The sequence below is a fragment of the Thunnus maccoyii genome, chromosome 1, assembly GCF_910596095.1.
Source record: "Thunnus maccoyii chromosome 1, fThuMac1.1, whole genome shotgun sequence".
NCBI classification, from domain to species: domain Eukaryota; kingdom Metazoa; phylum Chordata; class Actinopteri; order Scombriformes; family Scombridae; genus Thunnus; species Thunnus maccoyii.
Genome location: NC_056533.1, coordinates 3057574 through 3077613, shown reverse-complemented (window position 1 = coordinate 3077613; position 20040 = coordinate 3057574). Strand labels below are relative to the sequence as shown.

The following is a 20040-nucleotide window of genomic DNA, read 5'->3' as shown; positions in this document are numbered from 1 at the left end:
TTCTGTTCCCAGAGTTTTCATGCTCCACATACCTGGAACAAACTCCCAAGAAAACTGCAGGTCTGCTCCAACTCTCAGTTCTTTCAAATCAAGGCTGAAGACTTTTCTGTTTGCTGCTCCCTTTTGTTCAATTAAATGTGGACCATTTATTCATATCTCACACTGCACTGTAGCTGCACTACGATTATTATTCCTCCTGTTTAATCTGTTTAATTATATATACCTTAATTTATCTTCTATTCTATTTCACTCATTTTAAATACTATTTTTTAAGTTTTTTATTGTCTTTTTATGTTACATTGTGTCTTTTTTTCTTTCCTTTTATTTATCCAGTAGGAATAATCTCAACATTTCCATAGAGCTCATTGCTTGGTAAAGTGGGCGGGCTGTTTAAACATTTTGATCTGTCCCATAGAGGGCTGATAAAGACCTGGTTTACTAAATTATCTGGATTTAAAACACAAGTAAAACTCCAACTTAGTCTTTTTAAATCAGTCCATGCTCCAGATTTGAGGGGGTTCCAGGTATTACTCAGCACAGTTCTCTAGGTAACACAACAAACCTGCTTTGTGAAACAAGTCCCATGAGATCTCTGAAAAGTGCCAAAATGCCACAGCAATGAATTCAAAGCACTAACAACAAACCAAAAACCATTCTCTTTCAGGCCTGTGTCAGTACGCAACTGTTCCTCGGACCTGTGTGATGTCCAGTGGCATCCTGGTGCATGGCGGGCATGCACTGTAGTCTGCGGGAGCGGCTTTCAGTCCCGCAGGGTGGACTGTGTTCACCGTAGGAGTGGTAAGACTCTGGCTGACCAGCACTGTGCCTGGCTCCAACGCCCCTCCACCTGGCAGCACTGCAACACCACCACCTGTGGGAGTAAGTCTGTGTGTGTCAGTCATCAGTTCCAATGCCCCTTTACTCTGAGGTTCTGAGACTCTGAAATCTGACATTTTGTAATCAAGAAACTTTTTTATGGTTCAAGATATTATAAATAGTTGTGTTTAAAAGCAGTTGTTGACTTACAGAGACATCTCCTGGAAAGAAATGCTAAAATCTTACAGGCTGAAACATAATTAATTTAAATACTAATTTATTATTGGAAACTTTGCTTTCCTTTGCTTACCTTTTAATTTATGGCTACACAAAATACATTTTGCATTTTCAGATGATCTGTTGTGCACTAACAAAAGTGGTAAATGGAGTATTCAGAGCCTGTATTTAAGTAAAAGTAGCAATACTATGATATTAAAATACTCCATTACAAGTAAAAGACCTGCATTCAAAGTTTTAAAGTAAGGAGGAAAGACCTAATGTATTCAAGCAGCATTTTAATGTTGGAGCTAATTTTTATTGCTTTATATACTGTTGGGTTGTATCACATTTTATTAACTGATTATATGTTGTGTTTCTATAATGTTAATCTGCTGAGTAACTAGTAAATATAACTATCAAATAAATTTAGTGGAATGAAAAGCACAATATCTGCCTCTGAAATGTACTGGAGTACAAGTATAAAGTCTCATCAGTGGAAATACTGAGATAAAGAACAGTTACCTTATAAGGTGTACTCAAATACAATACTTAAGTAAATGTACTTAATTACTCTCCACCACTGGCTGGTCCAGTGAGCATTTCATGTCATGGAGGCAGACAGAAAACCAAGATCCAGGTATCCAGGACAATCAGTAATACCAATAAGGCTCTTCATTAGGGAAAGGGCAAACCACAAAATCAGCTTTTAATTACTGTAGTACCAAATTACACAGGCCTTTCCAGGAAACTTTCTAATGAAGTACAGCTGCACATCAGTTTCTGTCTTGGAAATAACTGAGAAACTGTGGGATCTGTAAATTAAAGTGTCGACAAGTTTTTGTTTGTTTTTTTCTTTAGTGGTTACATGGAGTGTTTTGTTCCCATACAGGTGAATGCAAGGATGCAACCCAGTACTGCAGCGTGGTGAAGAGACTGAGGTTGTGCTATGTGGATATGTACAAACAGAGATGCTGTGGGTCGTGTTCACAGGATGCCGACTCCACCTAGTGGCAGTTAGCATGTAATTACACTAAATAGTGTTAAACAGGTTGACTACATGAGATGAATGACTGAGCAAAGATTGAAAGGACATCATCTGTGAGTGGATGCTTCAAGAACTGCACATATGTAAACTGGACAGGCTTCAGTCCAATTCCCTTATTCTTAAAAGGAAACTGAACGGAGGTCAAAAGGCTGAAAGGATGAGGGGGGCTATATTTTCTGATTTGGACCCAACCTCCTAATATGAAGACATATGAAGTGTTCACTATGTGGATCAATTGGAGTTTCGGACTTTCCTGCAAAAAGAGAACATTTTATTTCCAGAGACATTCAATAAAGGCAGCCCAGCCAAAAAGGAATATAATGATGATGTTTATAGTAGAATGTGTGCCACTGCTCTCCTGTTGTATTGGTTTGACCTTTATTAGGTATGAGATATCAGCCAGTCATGTCACTGATGTGAGGTCCATCATATCAGCAGCTAAAGTATAGAAAACCTGCAGTAATACTTTTCTTTCTTTAAACTTTTCTTTATTTATTTGTGTAATTTTTCAAAATTGTTCATTTTTTACAAAATAAGTCATCTTAAAGCATTAAAGGGAAATTCCAGTTTATTATAACTTGGGTCTGATTTTCATAGATTTGCCTATCATTTATACTTATACTATACTGAGATGTGGGAAAACACTAACATCAGTATAAAAAGGTCTGATGAGTCAAAAAACATGAGCAGTCAGATGATCAGACATGTTGTGCAGTTCAGCCATATTGTCCAAACCATTTTATTTGAAGCTGAAACTGAAAGTGAGTGAATTATCACTAGAAATGATGGCCAAGACTGCAAAAATAAGACCCAAATTGCAATAAACTGAAACAATCCTTTAATCTCTCCCTGACTTTCCCTAACATCAAATAGGTACAGTATGTCACCTTGCTTTAAAGAGCTGCTAACCCTAAGAAAATTTCTTTAGTGTGGGTTCCAGTGTCCCGTGTGTTTAAGTGTCCCATGATGCTGTTTTGAAGGCTTTTCCATCCTGATAAGTTTAAAAGTTTGGTAGACACACTGAATTCTTGTTCTTCTTCGGCATGAAAATGATCCAATTTAAATACATTGTCACGAAAACATCCCCACAAAACCATGTGTTGGTGACTTCAATATAAAATATTGTATTGGCCTTCAAAACCCTATATGTAAAACCAGCCCTTTTGCCAGATGGACTGTTGATGTCGGATGATTCAGCGAAACCCCTGATTGCGTTCAATGCTTCAATGCAACTTTTTGTAAATTATCTATTATATCTGTAAGGCTGCTGTTGGGAAAGATCTTGGTTAAGGCAAATAAACTATGTTTAATGTACGGTTAATGTTTAGGCGACTAAAATACTCAATTAAGGTTTGGGAAAGATCAGGGTTACATCTAAGTTATGGTTAGGTTAGAGATTCTCAATGGCTCACCCCACCCAAGTCCATCGAATAGGGAGCTAAAGGCAAAGGCTAAAGGCACTCAAGATTCCACACACCATGCAAACCCATTTAGTCAAGAGAAGCCCCCAAACCACAAAGAAATGATAGGAGAATCCAGAAGACAGTGAAGCATCCAAGCCAAACCTGGTTGGGGTTTGGGTATCCACACCAAGGGTTAGAGCAGACTGGTTGTCAAGACATTAAAAGATAGGGCACCCAAGATCCAAAGATGCAAAGATGTTTCAAGATGAAGATGATTAAGATTAGAATGAATGGTGGTCAAGGGGAGAGAATCACAGGTGGGATTAGCCACTGAGTCTAAAATGGTATGGATTAGGGTAACCTGTTGGCTAGGGTTAGGGTTAGGGTCACAAACTTCAACATTCTGCATGAAAGTCAGTTGAGCTACATGCCTATCCACCAACCTGACCTCCACACCCTTACCTTCCGCCTTGCTTCCGTTAAAGGATTTAACGTTGGCACAAAGTGTGTATTGTGGAGTCATCCATGACCATAATTCCTAGGGATAATGGAATGGTAAAACCCTTAATGTACACAGAATCAAGCATTGGAAGTCCTGTGTTTAATTTATAATAACAACATCAGGTCGTGTATGTACAGCAAACAGAGTTTTGGATTGAGATCCTTTAAGACCAATCACTTGTGTGAAGGCACTGGGTTGTGATTGTAGTCATGTGTCACTGATGAGAAAAGAGCTGCTGCTGCTGGTGGAGCTTCAGTCGTGAAAGCATGAATTCATATCCACATGTTATTCATAAACACCACTTTAAGATTCTCAACTACACCATACAGAACATTTTGTAAAAGAATTTGATATTACAATTGAACTGACTCTGGAGTGAGCAGAGAGGCACCAGCAGAACACTGATTTTGACTGATGGGTCTATTCATGTTACCTTTGTGTTGGTTATCATACTGATGTGCTGCATTGTAAAATGTCTTGTATATACTGTGTTCTAAGTGCAATATCGTATATTGAGTGTATGTAGATGTGTGAAACTTTTATTTTCTTACTTATTCATGGTTAAGGTGTCTTTTTAACTCCTGTTTAAGATCTTAGAATATAAAGCACTCATATATGTTGATTGAGTGGTATGTTTGCTACCACTCACGTCTTTATTTGCATGTGTTTAAGTGCAGTCTGATGTTTTATAGCTCCATTGTGAAGTGCCACTCAGTAACATGCATTCTTCAGTGTTTCTCCCTGGCTACTGATGACTATACAGTATATCTGATGTGGCAACCCAGTATCACAGCAGTTCATGAAATTTAATCTATAGATTTTTGTACATGGACACGAATTTTCCACATTTTTTCGTGACACTCAGCACACCTTTCAAACTATTATATAACTATGTATTTCAATGGGAATATCTTTCGTGCCCGCACAACTTTTTTTTATTTGGTGAGTCGGGACTCACTGAAGCTGTTTTTTTCTCTTTTTTCTTCTAACTATATTTGCTACATTATTCAACATTTAATAACAAGATTTATCCTTGTTTTTATTTCGTTATTTTATTTTTATCAGTTCGCATCGGTCTGGTGGGTGGACTAGAGAACCCACCGCCCGGAAGTATTTTCTTCACTGTCACTGTGCCAAGGTGTTCTTTTAATGATATCTTTAATATTTCTCAACACAAAAACAGAAAAGTGCCCTTCATAACTCAACAATATGACAGGTTAATGTCAAGGCCATCAGTTTTAATTATTTTTCCTTCGATTCTGAGAAATAAAGGTTTTTTGTCAGTTTTCGATTGCGGAATTGGCTACATTACCCATAAACCTCATAGACTGTTGTTATGGAGATGAAGGCAGTCCACGTTGCGTTGAGTTATAAAACTTTTATTTACTATTATTTCTGCTATTTACTTTTAATTACTGAATTTATTCCAAACTGATTAAGATTTTTGTGTGCAGCTGGTACGTTGAGTCCACCCCCATTCACAGACACACACACACACACACACACACACACACACACACGTTGGATGTCTCACTGAAGGGCATTGTGTTGTGGGCAGATTTGGCATGTTGGACTCCTGTTTTGGCTAAAATATCTGAAATAAACCAACATCTTTACTTTTTCTCAACACATATCATCTAGATGCAGTGTAATTACTAGTTTGGCTGTACTAGATATTTGATGTATTCAGTAGATTTATCTTTTTATGACCCTATTTACTACCCTACTTTACAAACTGAAGGAACTACAACTGTGGTGCTGATTTGAATCAAACTGCATGGCATGGCTGTAGGGAATTGCAGTCTTTAAAAAATATTAGTGTTTTTCCTAGAATTGGGAGTTGTAAATACTGAGTACACTGAGGAGTTGAAGGGGATGGTAAACACATTTGTGTAATCAGATTTTAAATATCTAATTGTTTAATGGGTGAAAATTAATTTTAACCATATTTTACCCCCAGTTGTTGACTGTTCACATGATAGCTGAGGTCAAGAGCTCTCTATAACAGGTGGTCCCATGTCTGTAGCCCCTTTTGTTGCTGAATTATAAGTCTTCAAACATGCACCGAGGTCAAGGTTCAATGGTCAGTATTTTGAAGCAGAAGCCATGTAGAATCTTCATACTGACATATGTTACTCTCCAGGCTGAGACCTTTCCAACGATGTATTTGGTTTAGCTCTACGACAAAATTTTAATTTTTTCATGTCATGGACACAAGCTATCCCAGGCCTAGTTTCAGAGAGCACTTTCAAGGCCCGGTATTAAGTATGAAGCTTTTTGTTTTTGTTTCTTTTTTGTTTTTTATAGTGGAAATAGTGACCAAAATGAGTCACCTTCAGAGATTACAACACTGCTGACAAGGGCATTACTACAGGCTTGGAGGAAGGCCTGAAGTGCTTGGGTTAGGGGTAGGGTTAGGGCTGAAAGACCAACCAGTTCTCGTTCATGCATAGGCTACTATTCATACAACCGTGGAATTTTTTTTGTATCTTTATGATTCTTGGTTTTCGGATTTTATGTCAACATGACATAGCCCATTCAATCAGAACTGAATTGAATTGAAACACTGAGGAATAAAAATATACAAAATTAAGGTAATAATAATAATAATGAAATAAAAAAGATAATATTAAAAATTAAATTGAAATTTTAAAATCCATTTACAGAATGGAATAGTAATAATTTTGAAACTATAAAACTTGAAATGAAATATTGATTGTACAAAGGAAATATGGACTGTGCTATGGCCAAAAAAGGAAGTGTATGAAATATATGAAGGTGACAAGAGCAAAGATTAAATGTGACATGTGCATAAATAAATTATGTAACAAGGTTTAATGCAATGCACAATCTAGGCAAGACAAGGCAAAATTTATTTATATAGCACATTTTAACTCATTCAAATTCAAAGTGCTTTACATAAAACATTAAAAGCATTAAGACAAAGTGCAAAAGAAGCACACCATAAAAAGACATTTAAATGCAATTAAAATAGTTATTAAAGAATTAAGAGCACAGAAAATAAAAACTGGATAAAAAGAATAATTATTTGATTTAATAAAAGGCAACAGCAAACAGAAAGGTCTTCAGCAGTGATTTAAAAGAACTGAGAGTTGCAGCAGACCTGCAGTTTTCTGGGAGTTTGTTCCAGATATGTAGAGCATAACAACTGAACGCTGAATCTTCATGTTTAGTTTTGACTCTGGACTCTGAATGGTTTAGAACTCTATTTTGGTCCTATGATATGGTTATGTACATTTGTGTGTTGTGTGCATAATTATGGTAACATTTTGTTGATTTCCATAATCTGAGCCAGTAGAAACATGTAGATGTTGAACAGAAGAGACTCCAGAATGGAGCCTTGGGGAACTCCACGGGTCATTTTTGTCTGCTTAGATGTGTAATTACCTATAGACACAAAATAGTCCCTGTCCATTAAGTAGGATTCAAATCATTTGTGCCAGAAAGTCCCACCCAGTTTTTCAGTCGGTCCAGTGATATGTTGTGGTCAACCAAGTCGAATGCAGCACTGACATCCAGTAATACGTAATCGAGTAATTTTAAATCTAATTTGATGAAGTGCGATATCCCCATCTTCATCCCGTTTATATAGCAATGGTACAAGATTTGATATATACACACACTCACACACAAATACACACAATGTTGGGATGCTTTATTAGTTGATGGACTCTTTGTTTTAAGAAAGATTTCATATTGAATATCCTCAGGCACATATTCTTGGAAATCAATTTTCCAATCCTGGAAAATTAAATGAGCAACTCCACATTTTACAATTACAAAATGCCTTTTGTTAACAGAGATAGTGGCATTTGGATTTGCAGCCAACCAGCAGCTATTTGAAATGGAATGAAGCCCACTGACTGCAAACAACCCAAAACAGTAGTCAAACACACCAAGTCTGCCCACAACACACTTCCTTAGCCTACCGCTATCAAAAACTGACAAAAAAACAAAAAAAACAAGAACGTATTTTCCTCACTGTCACTGTGTTAAGGTGTTCTTTTAATGATATCTTAAACATTTCTCAACACAAAGACATGGAAGTGTCCTTGATAACTCAACAATACGACAGGTTAATGCAAAGGCCATCAGTTATTATTTCTCCTTCAATTCTGAGAAATAAAGGTTTTTTGTCAGTTTTCCATTGTGGAATCGGCTACATTACCCATGAGCTTCATAGACCGTTGCTATGGAGATGAAGACAGTCCACGTTGCGTTATGACAGAAAAAAAACATGGTGCAGGAACGAAACAAATATATGTTTGAAAGGTGTGCTGAGTGTAACGAAAAAAATAGAAAATTCGTGTCCATGTACACAAATCCATAGATTAAATTTCATGACTGTTTCACGAACTGCCAGATACTGGGTTGGATATGGTGACATTGCAATGCTTGTGGACCTGCAGCTCGACTGAGGGAACATGAGGAAGTACAACAAATCATTAAAAGTGCTTTAGATAACAACGCAAAGGAATAAAGGCAGTTTGATCACTTGATGATGGACTGTATGACGTGTTTTTTTAGATTATGAAACCGCCATTATTTCATAGTATCACTTTCTTAAGAGATTTCACACATATAAGATATAAAGCACACTTGTGTTGCACATGGTGCATGCTGCTATTCTCTGAGGGACACCTTCTCTCTGTGACGTTACATCTAAACAATGAATGCAACAAAAATGAAGGTAACTTTGTACAAAACATATTAATTAATTTACTTAAAAAATATTCAAACATTAAGGGGAAATTCCAGCATTTTTCAATCTGGGCCTTGTTCTCATAATTGTGACCATTTTGTCTGAATGAGTGTACAATTTCATTGCTTTTTACTACATACCAGTGATGGAAGAAGTGCTCAGACCCTTTACTTAAGTAAAAGTAGAAATACCACAATGTAAAAACACTCCATTACAAGTAAAAGTCCTGCATTTTAATCTTACTTAAGTAAAAGTACATAAGTGTTACCAGGTAAATTTACTTGAAATATTAAAAGTAAAAGTACTTGTTTGGCAGGAAATCGGGCTGTGACTATATTAAATTAAGTACATTATTAATAATTATGAATCAGTGCATAAGCAGAATTTTATTGTTATTATTTGATCCTCAGGACTTTATAAGAGTCACAAGATAAATCTGAGGGAGTGTGAGATCATTTGTGAAGGAAAGAAGAAAAACAAAGCTCTGATACATGCATTTGGACTAATTAGCTAGAATCTTTCTCTCATCTTTTTGTGTTTTTGTAAAATATTGATATTGTTTTATCTATTTGGGTTTATTTGTTTGAAATAAAGTTTAAATAGGCTAACAACTCACAGACATCTGAAACATGACAAGAGCACTGATTTTATGTGAAGTTTGGGTACCACTGGTTTAATCTTTAATAATGCGGCGTAATTTAGAAGCTTATCCTATTTCATGTCAGATTTTTAACTGAAAAGTAACCAAAACTGTCAGATAAATGTAGTGAAGTATAATATTTCCCTCTGAATTGTAGTTACAAAATGTAAATACTTAAGTAAAGTACAAGTTCCTCAAATTACCATCAAACTCAAAAGGTACAGAGCATGAGTAAATGTTATATTGATTCAATTACTGTACTTTTTGTACAGTAGGTGGTTGCGGACTGCCCACTGCTTGTGGGTGCTGGCCGCCTGCTGTCCCCTTGGTCCATCTTGAAGCCCACTGCTACCACTATTATTATTAGTCATATTTCTACTGTTGTTTATTTTGACTCAATCCCATACACATTGTCCTGCTCCCAGAAATACTCAAGGAAACACCAAATATTTCCTCCTGTTTGAGTAACCTTTGCATTCCAAGCCAACACAGCCAGTCATTACTACTGCCCTCCACTCAGCCCTCAAACATCTTGAAAATAACAACACCTACATCAACATGCTGTTTGTTGATTTTAGCTCAGCATTCAACACAATCAACCTCATGAAACTGGTTGGGCAAGCTCAGCACTCTGGGTTTGAGCACCACACTCAGCAAGTGGATATCGGACTTCCTCATAAACAGACCCCAGACTGTTTGGATTGGTGGTCATGCCTCCTCCACTCTACTGCTGAACACTGGAGCCCCCCAGGGCTGTGTGCTCTGTCCCCTCTTTTTCACCCTGTACACCCATGACTGCACGCCCCAACATGGAGATAACGCCATGCAATCCATGTTTGCAGATGACACCACCATCATTGGTCAGATTACAAACAATGATGATGATGAGACCTCATATCAGGAGGAAATTAATAATCTTACAGGATGGTGCACAAAGAACAACCTACCTCTCATCGTCAACAAAACAGAGGAGCTGATCATTTAGGAAAATTTGGGTAAAGACATTTACCCCTGTCTATACGGAGTTGAGGTTGCGCAGTGGTGGCACTTTCTTGGCTCTTTATATAGCTGGCTTCCTCTCAAAGTAACCAATCACCTGCCGGAGCCAGAAGCTGGTGCACTAATCACCTCCTTGTTCCCACACACACCTATTTACATAGGCCTTCAAGATCAAGATGGCGCCGTGGTTGGCAGCCATGGTAATTTGCTCCCATGTTTCCTCCATTTTTGCTTAATTCTAACATTGGTCTTTCTTCTCCTCCATACATCAACTGAATTCTTTTTCCCTGGAGTACTTGAACTTTTTTGTCACTGGCAACAAAAATGCCAGCCAAAACACATGAAGACCCAGGGAAAGCACACTGGAGCGCTTGTGCACCTTTGGCAACGGGGATTACGCATGCTCTCCTAAGCATATTCTTTGCAAATCTGCATTCCCTCAACAACAAAGTTGACAAGCTAAGAATTCTCTGCAAATCCAGAAAGGATTTTTCTCTCTCTGCTGCTGTTTGTTTCACAGAGACCCGGCTGTGTGGCATGAGTCAGTGCACTGCAGCTGGATGGATTGCAGTTCCACAGAGCAATCTGCAATTCAGTGACAACCAGGAAACCAAAAGAGGTATGTTTTTACATCAACAATGGATGGTGCAACGATGTCAAGGTACTGTTAAAATACTGATCTCCTGAATTGGATTCAATTTTCATAAACTGTAAATTGGTTCACTCCCTGGGGGAATTCATTCTCATGGGAGTGTATATCCCAGCACACATGTGCATGCATGCAGCACAAACACCACTCGCCTGAGAAATTACTGCAATAGAAAAAAAACTCTCTAGACTGCATGGTTATTATTTTAGGAGACTTTAACAAGGCCAACCTCAGCCATGAGCTCCCCGAATCCATACAGCATATTACCTGTCCCACCAGAGAACACTCGACCACTGCTACACAACTATTAAGAACTCATATCGCTCTGCTGCCTGTGCAGGGTTTCTCTGATCACTGTTTAATTCACCTAATCCCGACCTACAGGCAGAGGCTTAAATGTGCAAAGCCTGTGGTAAGAACTGTGAAAAGATGGACAAGGGAGGGCACTGAAAATCTACAGCCCTGGCTGGACTGCAATGACTGGGACAAAGAGACAACAATTGATCTGGACGAGCATGCAGATACTGTATCATCTTATGTCAGTTTTTGTTAGGACCACTGACAATAATAACCATACACCACATGACAAAAGATTTTTGAATAGAACAATGCTGAAATTCTTTGAAAAACTTTTTTTGATCTTGTTTTGTAAAGGGCTGCATCTTTGCATTGAAGATGCTATATAAATAAAGTTATTTCTCTTGACATCATCTGATGTCAAGATCCTCCTGCCATCAATGACAGCATAGTTCTCCCTCAGGTAGGCTTTTCCACCCTTGTTGACAGCCTCTGCCACTTTTGGCCAGAGGTGAGCACGGTTTTTTCTCCTTTGCAGAAATCCTCCTTGAACCTGATTATTTGTTCCTCTTCAGATTTTGGCATGTTTTGACAGTTCCCACATAAGGCCTTCTAGTGAACAGAATGATGACCTGTCTAGTTCGATCAGATGAGCTGCCCTTTTTATCCAAGCCCATGCACTATATCCACCACATTCTCCAACTCCTCTGTGGACAGGGCGGACAATCCGGCTCATGATGTTGATCACCTCATCTCAGACGTTTTCATCGTCCTTCTCTGTCAACACATTTAGTCTTAAGTTCTTTCTTCGTGTGGTGTGATCCAAACATGTCTGACCACCCATCAGTCACGCTAATCAGCAGGATTCCCGCCATACTGAAAGGGGATGCAGTCTTGATGGATAACAAGATTTTTCTTTTAAATGTTATTTTGGGAAGATCTGTGGTAGATTCCTTTGGCCATTTTTCTTTTTTATCTTTATCTCTGTACTAATATGAGACTGATTGTGGCCAACTTGTGCTGATTTGAATTTGCATGTGACTATTAATTGGACTAAGAGACACTGATAGACCGTGTGTTATGACAAAAGGGGGAAAGATCACATGCATATTGCCTCTTAAGATAACTGCACCCTGTTTAATTTTCTCCAACTTGCCTGGTTATGCAATCCAGGCATTGTGTAATTGGTTTAGGACACTCAGATATTTTTCATATTCATATTCAGATATCTAACTCTGCTACAGTGGTAACAACTGTTTATGTCATTATGCGTAACAGCCAACTCGGCTGTCCGTAAAAGAGCTTACCAGTCAGTTGTCACAGGTGTATACCGGTCAACAGGGCTTACTTTGATTATGAAGTCAGACATTTGATCTTGTACATATCAGTCTACAACATCATCAAATATAATTCATATTTACTTTTAAGCTAATGGTTGTAATTCAGGGTGGGCTGAAAATATTGTGGTGTTCAAGCCCTTTATCAACCACAGAGCTGGAGCTGTTTGAGAGAGTGGTTGTATTTTCATCTATTTGTTATGTTTGCCATAAATATATTGTTTTGAGATCTTGGGGGGAGGGTATTGCATTTCTTTTCAATGTCAAGGGGAGGGTTCAATGAAAATATAAGGCTGGAGAGGGTCTTGCCTTTTTATAAAATGGAATATAATATTCAGACTCCCTCCCCATCCCAGTAATTTTTGTACGGTCCCTAAAGGAAAGTAGTAAAAAGTGTTAAAAAGTAGGAAAGCTGAACAGGAGCTAGAAGACACCAGACTTTGCACAGTCATATAGTAGCTATTGTGCTACTGCCATGTTTGGCTTAGACTTGTTCTATCACACAGACCTGCATGAGCTGGGCACACGTGTCACCATATGACATGAGCTGGGCACACGTGTCACCATATGCTTTGTCACCTTCGTCCACAATTTCCAAAATGTCCTCCTGATATTTTAAACTCATCTGTGAGTTGTAGGTGAAACTGTTGCACTATAACAAAATCCAGTGTACATGGTTTGTGGTAATTTGATTAATTGGAACTTGGTTTGGGAATATGAACAACTAAAGCACAATATCAACAGACATGACCAAGGCCTTGTATGAAAACATGAATTAACAGAAGCACATTTTAAAAACAGTTTTAATGTGTGCTTTCAGGACTCCACATAGCAGTGGCTCCCAACCTCTGTTGACTTGTTATTGCTTAAAATGAAGCTAAAGCCCCATTCAGCATAGGGTTTAAAGGATAGGTTCACAATTTTTGAAGTCTGTCTCAAAACAATAGTCAGGTCCCCGTGAGAACATTAAGACAGGTGTTTCTTGCTGTTATCATTAAAAGATCCCTTCCAAATGTGCTCTCAATGTAAATGATGCAGAACCAAATCCACAGTTATCTTTGTGTGCAAAAATATTTTAAAACCTTTATCTAAAGCTAATATTAGGCTACAGCCATCCAAATTAGTAAAATCAAGTGGATGACTTCCAAAGTTACAGCCTTTTAAAAATTCAATTAAAATAAAATTCCTTCTTTTTGTTACTATCCTTCCACTGCAGCTCAACAGGGAAACACAAAGAGGGAATCTTTTATCAAAAAGAAGATGTCTGCTTGATTGGAGTGATGTGGCTGGCTGGAACCTCAAATATAAGGTTCAGATAAACATTTGAATAGGTCAGTATTTTTGTACAAAAACAGGACTGTGGATTTTGTTCCCCATCATTTACACTGAAAGCGTACTGGAAGGGGATCTGTTAATGGTCAGTATAAATAGGAGGAATGATTACATCAAGCAAAACCTGTATCAATGTTCATATTGGAACCTGATTATTGTTTTTAGACAGGTTGTATATCAGGATATGGCGGTCTGTAATAGACATGGTGATTCAGCTGGACAAAGCCAAAAGCCTCCCCAGCATGGAAGAGTTGAAGGTCAGGAAAAATACTGTGCGAGGTGAATTGAGTCAGAAATTGTCCCCCTTCTTTACAAACAGACATGAAACACATATTGAATCTTTCAGTGTGACTTTCACTTCCAGAGAATATCATTATCTCTGATATCCATCACCAATAAAGCTCCATAAATCCACTTAGAAATCAGAAAAAAAGACACTTGAGAACTTGCCAGAGAATAGTAGAAAAATAGATACTTTTCTTCAGTATCAAAGTAATCCAGTAGTTGCTTGTGCATCAATGGGTACATTGTAAAGAGGAACTGCTAATATCTAATTTGGCATACTTTCAATGGAATCAATTTGCCAAAATGTAAACAAATATCAGCTAAAAATGTGTCTGAAAAGAGAATAGTAGAACCTGACATTACGACTGCCCATTTGCCTTTATGGGGTCTTGCTCTCCTGGTGTTTGTTTTTCTGTCATCATATTCCCAAATAGGCCTATATGTTGGTGTTAGCATGTTTCCATCTATCAGATTAACAAAAATATTTTTATTAGTTGAGGGACAAGCAGAAAAAACTCGACTTGATCGATTGACTTTAAAATTCAAGAATGTCGCTCTGGGCAGGATTTAAATTACAAGAGGACCAGTGAGCTCACTGAAAAACAGTTGAGGAAAAATAAGGCGAACCGTGAAATACAAAAAAGTGAAAATTTAATATGCTCAATATGTGCATAAATACAGACACCGAAAAGGCTTGGATCAGCAGCTACTCTGGATTGCAACGTGTTTCAAGCTTGACAGTACAGTACTGAGTGCAGAGGCACCATTTAATGCCTGTATTTGTGCACATATTATGCATATTTAATTCTCTCACTTTTGGCATTTGGCTCCTTCCTCTTTTCTTAGTATTTTCACTGACCTGATTGGGAAGTCATTTTCCTTTTTTCCCCCTCGATCTTAGCATACAGATTATAACCAGTTCATTCACAGCATGGTTCCCCTTTCTTTTTTATTCACACCAGACAGGACCCCAGGTGCAGGCTGTGCAAAGACAGATGCTCCTGAGACGGTTCAACACATAATAGCAGGGTGTAAGATGCAGGCAGGAACAGCATACATGGAACACCATAACCAAGTGGCTGGCATAGTGTACAGGAACATCTATGCTGAGTATGGGCTGGAAGGCCCAAGGTGGAAGACACCTCCTAAGGTGGCTGAGAATGACCAAGCTGAGAATATGTAACACTCACTGCAAGTCACGTTGAGAAACAGAAACCATGATAGTTACTCAAGACCGTCATAAGCAGTACCTACTAAATGCTGTAAAATATTGTAATAGATAATAATGACTACTCAGATTGTGCCAGGAGAATACACAACAAGGTGGCCCCATTAACAGCAGCGCATTCTATTCGCAACATGGCGTTCATCTTTCATCTTTACCTCCTTTATTATGTTGAATATGAACAAGTATCAAACACCAACATCATGAGGTCTCCGGCTTTTTGTATGGTCATTTTGAATGAAATTCCCACAACTTTTCAAATATATGTTCTTCTTCTAGTAACCCAGCAACCACAGAGCGTCACATCCCTCAGCGTGATGCTGCATTTACAGCCCTATGTTAGTCAGTGAATACAGCGTTTTAGGCAGTGAATACATGCCACACGCACGTCATAAATTCCCAAGTAGATTTTGATTCTGAATGCTGGATTATTGTTACATTCTAGCAGCATTTATAGCCTAAATGCTGAGGTAAGCGGCGTTTTCCTAAATTAATCATCAGTATCCTATTGTATTCTAAATGTAAAACTGAATGTGTGCGTAATTCATTGTTCATATTGCCCCTGAATGCAGCACCAATGTTATCAAATGGGCGTCGTTAACGTAGCTTGACAACTTCCGGGAAAACAACGTGAGTTGAGAATGTCCACATGTCTTTAAAATATGTGCTTATTCTCATAATACGGTTGTATTTAGCTCAACACATCACTGTAGTACGTGATAGTGGTGTTGTCTGCAGAGTTTAGAAACTAGGTCGAGTCTTATTCTTCTTTCTGTGAGAAATTTAGGATTAGCCAGGCTAGCCACAGTGTTAGCAGGTATCAGCTGACAGTTCACTGACAAGTTAGTGTCAGTGCCTCGTCTCCTGTCTACGTTCACCATTTGTGTTCATTGTACGTAAAGTTAGTTCACAGAGTCCACGTTTTGAAACCATTCACTGTTCATACGGTATTGTCCAACTAGCACAACACTGCTAATGTTAGCTGTAGCCAGAAGGAAAACAAAGTGTACTGTAACATAACTTCATGTAACGTTACTGCAGACTCACGTGTTGTACTGTAACGTTACTGTATCAGCTTTTATCAGCGATGTTAAGCAGGTTACGCTAACTACCGGCTGACTTTATTGTTGTTGTAGGTGTTCGCCATGGGACACGCCAGCCTGGATAAGATCATTGCACTGCAGAAGAACCCTGCCAACATCAGAAACTTGTGCATTCTAGCACACGTTGACCATGGTGAGTTGACAGGCTAGAAAAATCAAGCCGAACTTCATTTCAAATTCAGTCAATTTGCTAGTATTGAGCACGTAGAATATGAGTCACAGCGCATCATGAATCGTTATTATAGAGTACAGTTCAGCACACGTCATTCAACATATACTGGATTTACATACAATGTCAGTTTTAATAGCTTGAATTATGAGTTCCCAAGTCATGCAGCTGCAACCACTGAGTGTTAATTAACTGTAACAGCTTTAAATCTATGGAAATGTAACATTATAGCTATTGATTGACACACACTGTATGACATAAAAGGAGATATTTCCTTAGATGAATTTGAAATGAATTTGAATTTAGAGAAACTATTTTATATATTGTTGGTTAATATGGATACAATTAATAACATTGTCAGTATCTCATATAAAGTATTCAAAATCAACACTTTCAACTCATTTTGTCATATTGAGTCCGATGTATTTTTCTCTATTTTGGTGGAACAAAATCTCATCATTTAGGAAAAAAAATCCACATAGTATTAATCACTGTGGGGAATTCCTCCTAGTTTGAGAGGGAACTAGAACTGTCTATTTATTTAGACATTGGGACTGTGTGATATCTCCTGTTGAGAATATTGCTTGTCATGTTAATTATTTATCTGTAGAGCTTATTTGGGGCAAACTGTGGCTTAACTATGATGAATCTCATTATGAATTCATCTCAATTATATGACTAGATTCATCCTTTAATATATAAAACATTAAAGATATTAAAAAAAATAAACATCACAAATTCCCAGAGCCCAAGGTAATGTCTTCAGCCTGCTTTTTTTGTTCGACCAAGTGTCCAAATATATTCAATTTAAAATGATATGAAACAGAGAAAAGTAACAAGTCTTTACATTTGAAGATTATTCAGGTTAATACTTGTTAGTAAATTAAATGGTTTTGATATCAGTGAAAATCTTTGAGTAAAACTGTATGCTGTAATATGATGTAATCCAGAACCACCTGGGTCTTTTCAGGTAAAACTACTCTGGCTGACTGCTTAGTTGCAAGTAATGGTATCATATCAAGTCGGCTTGCTGGGAAGGTAAGTGACTTTAATTTGCTACATAGGTCATTTTGACAGTCTTACTGATTTGATCATGTCATAGTGTAGTTTGTTATTTGTGCTCATGTGTGATGCTTTCATCTGCCAGCTGAGGTATCTGGACAGCAGGGAGGATGAACAGGTGAGAGGAATCACCATGAAGTCCAGTGCTATCTCTCTGCACTACAGCAATGGTAAGAGTGCTTTGGTTTAACCCCAAGGGAAGGCCACACTGGAATATTTTCATGTTGTTAGATGCTATCACTCCTATCATCATCTTATGATGCTCCAGCCCCAGTTTGTGCCTCTCATGTATTAGTGTTACATTGGAGTTGCAGAGCTACTGTATGCATCCATCTTTCTGAAAGCTGAATACTCTGATATAAAAACATTTACTGCTGTTCTGTTTCCAGAATCCTCAAAGACTTTTTGAACCATCTAGATAAAATAATATTCTGTCTGCTGTGCAATCAAAACAATTTCAACCAGTTTCCCAAATTACTACTCTATTTGCCTCTATTTAAGATGGTAGCTGGTGGCTACCTGGATAGCAAACTGAGTTGCAACTTGGAAAAGAGGTTAGAAATCTTTTTTTTTTTATCATGCAGCGGATGTAATATTTCTTTCTGAGTTGGTGTGTGTACTTTTTAAATGGCAGTTTTTTCAAAAATATAAATCCTCCACAATAGAAGACAGAGAAGCAGAGCCTGCTGTATTCAGTACTTATTGGTGCAGAAGGCAATAGCCATAATGGTACCACAGTAATATGAACAAGGTATAATATATTTCCAGTCAAGAACAAGAATGACATCATTCGCATTACAAAATAATCTACCTGGAATGTGTGTCTGCGCATATTTGATTGGCCAATGCAGTGCATCGCCAGATTGCATTGCAGCAAGAGCTGTATTGCATTACATTGTATTGTCTCTCATGAATTAGCACAGCTCGCTAATTATTTACATTTATATTCATTTGGCAGATGCTTTTGTCAAGCGACTGAAAATGAGGGTCAATCCACGCCATTTGTCATTATTTTTGTATATTTTGTAAGTTAACAGTAGAAACATTTCAACATAAAATGCATAATCGTCAATAAAGAAAATGATAATAATGGTGGCTTCATCTGAGCTGTAGTGCCACTGAACCAGTATTTGACTTTACCAATATGAAAAGTTGATGAATCCTCTGTAAAGCAGGTGTTTTGATGAAAAGACTCTGAACAGTGTTTGTATGCCTCTTGTCTCCTCAGGAGATCAGGAGTACTTACTAAATCTGATTGACTCTCCCGGTCACGTCGACTTCTCCTCGGAGGTCTCCACTGCTGTGCGGCTGTGTGACGGCGCCATTGTTATAGTTGACGCTGTGGAGGGAGTGTGTCCACAGGTAAATATCACTGTTGGCTCACTGTCTCCTTCTGTAAGCTCTTGGTCTATAAGGATGAGACATCTTATTTACTGTGGATCCACATTCTCTCCAGTGAACACACTAAATAAATAGAGAAATAGATGGGGCTGCACTCTGTAAGCATTTGGCCAAGGATTTGCTTTTGTTGTGTTGTTCTCTCTCAGCTTTAATTTGAATACAGGAACTTCAGATAAACAGAGTCCTGATTTCATGGGACCAAAATGTATTGGACAAATTTAAGTGAACATTAATAATAATTTGATCATGGAAGTTAATGCTTCACCTTTGGGACCAATATAAGAAAATAATCTAATCTCAAAGGTCCATTTACTTGCTGCTGCTTTTTTTGTAACTTTTAACTACATCTCATGGGCTTCATCAATGTAGGAAACCTGCTCAGGTGTCAACATGCTTCTGTGGTCACATGATAACAACACAGTCTCTTATTACTAAATACTGGAGGACTTGTGTAATTGGAGGGTCACATTCCTGTTCAATAATCATGCATTTTTGATTCAGATGGGATGTCTTTCTCCCTATTTATCCCCTCAAAAAACAGATAAAAAACAGAGAAAGGAAAAAAAAGAAGGTGAGGAAGAGGGAGAGGGGAATAAGAGAGAATGCAAAACTGTACACATGACATTTATATTTGTAGGGAACACACAGTAAAAGATCATTGAATACCAACAAAAATATTGTCCATTAAGCTGATTGGTTAATTTATATGAGAATGACTTTCAGTGGAATAGAGCACATTAACGTCTTTACAGGCATTCCACCTCTATAAAACATTACACGGGAAATAATCTTAAAGGACAAGAACAGAAAATTAATACAAGAAAGAGATAACT

The 20040-nt window shown here is 37.8% G+C and overlaps 2 protein-coding genes across 7 annotated transcripts in view; both read left to right on the top strand.

Annotated features, from left to right (window-relative positions):
• adamtsl3 (ADAMTS-like 3) overlaps positions 1-4605 on the top strand; it is a 296275-nt gene extending 291670 nt beyond the window's left edge. For all 5 annotated transcript variants that reach the window (XM_042405614.1, XM_042405639.1, XM_042405622.1 and 2 more), the window contains 2 exons: positions 665-879; positions 1925-4605. In XM_042405614.1, coding sequence (XP_042261548.1) covers positions 665-879; positions 1925-2043 — 334 coding nt within the window. In that variant the 3' untranslated portion in view covers positions 2044-4605. The remainder of the gene's footprint in view (positions 1-664; positions 880-1924) is intronic.
• An 11436-nt stretch (positions 4606-16041) lies between these two features.
• The window catches only part of efl1 (elongation factor like GTPase 1), a 125942-nt gene continuing 121943 nt past the window's right edge, over positions 16042-20040 (top strand). The window contains exons 1-5 of one of the 2 annotated variants that reach the window (XM_042411896.1): positions 16042-16102; positions 16609-16708; positions 17715-17782; positions 17892-17976; positions 19035-19168. In XM_042411896.1, coding sequence (XP_042267830.1) covers positions 16618-16708; positions 17715-17782; positions 17892-17976; positions 19035-19168 — 378 coding nt within the window. In that variant the 5' untranslated portion in view covers positions 16042-16102; positions 16609-16617. Of the gene's footprint in view, positions 16103-16242; positions 16365-16608; positions 16709-17714; positions 17783-17891; positions 17977-19034; positions 19169-20040 lie in introns of those variants that run through there. The other variant, XM_042411886.1, reaches the window with a different exon arrangement.